The 4,974-nt window shown below is 39.5% G+C and overlaps 1 protein-coding gene across 4 annotated transcripts in view; it reads left to right on the forward strand.

The window, feature by feature from the left end:
- Positions 1 to 4,974, forward strand: part of MBP (myelin basic protein) — a 150,398-nt gene that overhangs the window by 47,398 nt on the left and 98,026 nt on the right. For all 4 annotated transcript variants that reach the window (XM_019544831.1, XM_019544847.1, XM_019544840.1 and 1 more), the window contains exon 2: positions 1,624 to 1,717. In XM_019544831.1, coding sequence (XP_019400376.1) covers positions 1,624 to 1,717 — 94 coding nt within the window. The remainder of the gene's footprint in view (positions 1 to 1,623; positions 1,718 to 4,974) is intronic.

Below are 4,974 nucleotides of genomic sequence, written 5' to 3' on the forward strand. Positions count from 1 at the left end.
AACCTGTAGGTATGGTGCCGGTTGTTCCTCCCAAGGTGCATCACCTTGCACTTGTCTGTGTTGAAACCCATCCTATTCTCGCCTGTCCACCCTATTTCCAAACAGACCATACCACAAAAATGGCTTCAGACTTTGTATTTCTGCAGGGGGCCTGGAAGGAAGAAGCTGCCGATAAGAAAGCCCCTATTAAGAGTGACTGCAAGTGTCTGCTAGCATTAGTGCAAGTATTAAGTGCTGATAATGATGCGGCTCTGCAGGGCCCAGGGACTATGCACGCTCTCCTAAACCAGCACTTTTCATGTGTGACAGAAAAGCACTGTGATTGCATCACCTGGGGCTCTGCAGTTGTGAATGAAGGGATTGCTTATTATGAGATTATAATAGATGCAGTGGCATCTCTATTGTATTAATGGTAGCATTGGTAATATTGTTGTTTATTTGTATTACAGTTGCAACTATAAGCCCCCAAAAGGCTTAGGTCTTAGTATACTAGGTTTCCAACCTTTTTAGCCTTGAGGCATCGCTGGATAGATTCAAGGTACTCCATGGAAAATGGCAGGTCTTGGTTTTCACTATTGTTTTCTTGCATTAAAATAAGAGCAGTTTTTCTGTTGCAAAGAACTCAGAAATACCACCGCTATGGATTTGTATTTGAAACCTCTGGGTTTATGTGAGTCATGTTTATAATCATAACAGTGCTAATAACATTGTGTGGCACCTTGCAGCACCCTTGAAAGGGTCTCAAGGTACCCCTTGAGAATCATTATACTAGATACTACACAGACTTTATAAAGGTTTTTCCTGCAAAGAGCTGTCGATATTCAGGTGCAGACCCATTTCACAATTACTACAGGATAATTTACCCCAGATTTTATTTCATAGGGAATTTATTCTGTAACAATGGCAACCTGCACAACCTGTTCTCCCTCACTGGCTTTCTGAATGTTCTTTGACAGTGGCTGTCCACTAAGTAGCCAGGGCAACTTATTTTGTATTGATCAAAAAACTACTCCGGGATGAAATAGAATCAGACAGTGCACAACACCACTGAGAAACAGTTACTGCTCACTTTGAGGAATAACTTTACGCTGGAGTGGAATGACTTCTGCCAGTATGAAGCTGTTCATCATGTGTCTGCTCCACTTTTATTCAGCAACTGACCTTGCTTCCAAATAATGAACATGTCATGTGTCTTAGTATATGGCAAGATGGAACAGGTAAATTAAAGAAATGAGGAAAAGAGACCAGGAAAGAGTAACTGGAAATGCAAAACATTTCCAATAGACAAACTTAGGAGAAGTTCTTAATAAATAAAATACTCCTTTACAAAACAGCAGAGTAAATGTTTGCTACCATATGCAAATCCAGAATGGAAGGATGCCATAATTGGTTCTGATTGTATTCTCATGAGTCTAAGATAGAAGTATTCTATGAAAACCATGTATTTCATGGTTGAATTTCTGCATATTTTATATTCACACATAAGTATATATGAAATGTTTCATTATTTACACAAGAAGGTATTGCGTTGATAAAAGAATATATTTGAGGGTAAATCTTTGAGGAACTTGTATCACTTAGTGAGAGGCACCATATATCTAAAAAAAAGTGTTTGTTTTGTAGAACGCTGAAACAAAAGTGGAGGAAGAAGAAAGTAAAGAAAGCCCTGACACAACTCAACTAACCCAACAGATCTCAGAAGATAATGAAGTATTTGGTATGTATGCTATGAACTGGAAAATATAATTTAACTGTTAATAATGGTTATACAATAACAGAACATCACAGCCACTCATTTTCTTTCATAGCTTTTGCTGAGGTGAACTGTTCTATAAATGTGATGTTTTGTGTATTCAACACTTACTTAATAGGCCTGTACAAATAGAGAAGTATTCGATTCGGATTTGTCCAATTCAGAGGACTGTGATTTGATTCAGAGATTTGGATCACTGTCCCAAATCGAATTGGCTTCAGAAGATTAGGCACTGATTCAGATAGATTTGGAGATTCGGCCATAGGCTATAATGGGAAATCACCTGTAACTATGAAATACCTATAACTTTGTTATTTTTTGGTTGATGCCGATAAAAATTGCAAGGATCGTAGCCCCTTCTGAGGCATGAAGCCTTCCAAGTTTCAAGGAGATAAGTGCAGGGTTTTCACTGCCAGGGAAAACACAGCCTTCTTTTTAAAAATTGGGGGAGGGGGAACCAAGAACAAATATAAATTGAAAGAAATGGATTGGATAAGGATAAATAGAGGGATTCTAGTTAGTAAGTTACATCCAATCCTTTCCAAGAACAAAAAGTAGCAGGAGACTTGCTATGTAGGAAGCCAAGCCAGTCCAGTACCTTTCAGACACTGTTGCTCAGGCAGAAGCAGCTCACAAAAGGCACAGAAAGCCTACGCACAGAGGCTTATGTGCTGTTTCTACGTCCCTCCCCCAGAGTACTGTGATTGGAAGGGGACTCAGGGAAAGATCACAGTCACTGGCCAGCTACAGATGTCAGTCTTTCCCTGCCTGCTCTCCCACCCTCTTTTCAGTTTCTGTTCCCCTCAAAGACTGCCTTCTGAATCTCCAAATTGTTTCTGAATCCGTTTGAAGGCTACAGATTGATTCAGTTTTTTTAATTTCTCCCTTTTCGATTCGGATTCAGTGATTTGGCCTCCAAATTGAGCCAAATCATCTCTGAATCGAATCGCGGCCCAAAGCTTTGCACGCCCCTATTGCTCAATGCTTCAAGACTTGCATTTTGAAACAAGGGCTTGATTTTATGCCACTGTGACTCCATTAAAGTCAGTGATATCAAATCAGTGTAACAGTGGAAAACATAAGTCCAAGGTGCATCAGCTAGTGGACATCATTACTTGCTGGAGAAGAATTTGAGAATCCATGTAAAGCTGGAGTAGGCTTCACAGAGTTTTGGATGATTCTGATTGTGAATGCAAAAAATACGCTTTTTTTCCAAGATGTAAAAGGAAAGACTGAGCAATTAAGTCTGTCTTTATTAAATGTGGAAACAATGCAGTCAGTAATTTGAACATGGAGTATATAAAATCAGTTTTCCTTCTCTTCAATTTTTCAAGCCACTCTGAAGTGCTCAAAAGTCTGGCATGTAGATTGCAGACTGAATTCCTGCTATGAGGGCTTCCAACTTGATCAGAACCTGCAGGTAAATGTAAACTTGGCCAAGAATTGATCTAAGTGCCAGGATGTGCCTGTATCAACAATACACATGGAGAGCAGCACTATCCGCCTCACCTCCCCCAGATCCTGTTTTCTTCCTCTGTGAAAGAGATCAAGGATGTCAAAGGGGAGGGGTGGCTCTTGTATGCCCCTGGAAGCTAATCTTTTTGGCCTTTACCTTCATTGGACATTGCCCCAAAGTTGCAATGAACTACAGCTACTCCTTGCTTAATGTCATAGTTACGTTCTTGAAAAATGTGACTTTAAGCAAAACCATGTTAAGCGAATCCAGTTATGTCACAGGCAGCTGCCAAACAACATTATAACCAAACATTACACGACTTTAAACGAGTATGTTCTCTAATAGATCCGCAATGTAATAATGAAACAAGGTTAACCAGGGCAACGTTAAGTGAAGATTACTTGTACATGTGCCTCCAAATTAGTAATATGGATTTCCGGAGCCTATTACCTGAACCACACCCCTGAAAATGTTGGAAGGAAAGTGAAAATATCTACCAGCCCTCTGGTAATTTGCCCTCACGGGGAAAGAATTCCTTCCTGGCCCAAAACAAATGATCCAGCAGACCTATAGCATTTAAAAAAAATGTCCATAGTCTTTTACTAGAGTTACAGAGAGGGAGGAGGAGGCAGGTCAAGGAAGCTGAATTCCCCCCTCTTCTTCCAGCTACCCAGCACATGACAAATTCATATAAGTTTCTCATCTAGTTAATGTTTTCCCTGTCTGCTGTGTTGTTAGAGCTTGCTCAAAGTTGCCTCTAAAGGGGGAAAAAAGGAAAGTTTAACAAATGAAAATTAAATATGTGGGTGTCTACACTTGATTATCAACAGAAGAGCTGTGAAAGGAATTTGGCGTGGTTCCCATTGCATTCATCTGAAGATCTGATAAATCTTTACAGTGCTTACCCAGTCTTCTGGTTTAATGTACATGTCTGTATTTGGTTCTTAAGTTTGTTTTGGTGCACAATCTCAGGCCATTCTTCTAGGTGTCCAATGGCTCTCAGTCCTATAGATCAGCCATTTCTGGCTCACTAACAATAGGGGAACTGTGCTGAACATACTCTAGGAGGAGATCCAAGACTCTTAGGAAGAACTTCTCTGATTCAGTTAACCTGTGGGATAGCTGTGAAATACAGATAATCCACAGTAGCCAGACAGCAAGAGTGGGAGGGTATTTCTTAACAACCCCTCCAGGGTATTCCATGCAAATGAAGAACATTAAAATTCTTTTAGATTTTTGAAAATGTTTTTATTTAAATGTTTAATTGCTCAATTTTTAATTGTTTCTGCCCCATTCCAATTTTTAAAATCAGATCAGAACTTAAAAGCAGGTATTTGAATCATGTTCCTTGGGAGCTGCGAAGGCTGATATTTTTTTTCCCCCAACTTTAGAGCAGTGAAACACAGTGTAGTTATAAAATATACAGGCAAGCAGAAGTGAGGTGGGGGTGGAAAGGGTTTTAACTTCTGTCCTAATGCCATATGCAAATGAATGTGTGTAGTAGAATTTTCATTTTACTATTCTCTGTTCTGATAGCTATATTTCTACATTTGCATTTATCAAGTTACTTTATAAAGTGCTGCACTAATATATATGATTTATATGTATGTGTGTATATAATATATGTGTGTGTGTATGTATGTATGTACACACACAGTGTGTGTGTGTGTGTGTGTGTGTGTGTGTGTACACACTGTATTTCATAGTTTCGTAGTTGGTAGGGTCGGAAGGGACCTGAGTAGATCATCTAGTCCGACCCCCTGCC

The sequence above is a fragment of the Crocodylus porosus genome, unplaced genomic scaffold (genome assembly GCF_001723895.1).
Source record: "Crocodylus porosus isolate Cpor-Errol unplaced genomic scaffold, CroPor_comp1, whole genome shotgun sequence".
NCBI lineage: Eukaryota > Metazoa > Chordata > Crocodylia > Crocodylidae > Crocodylus > Crocodylus porosus.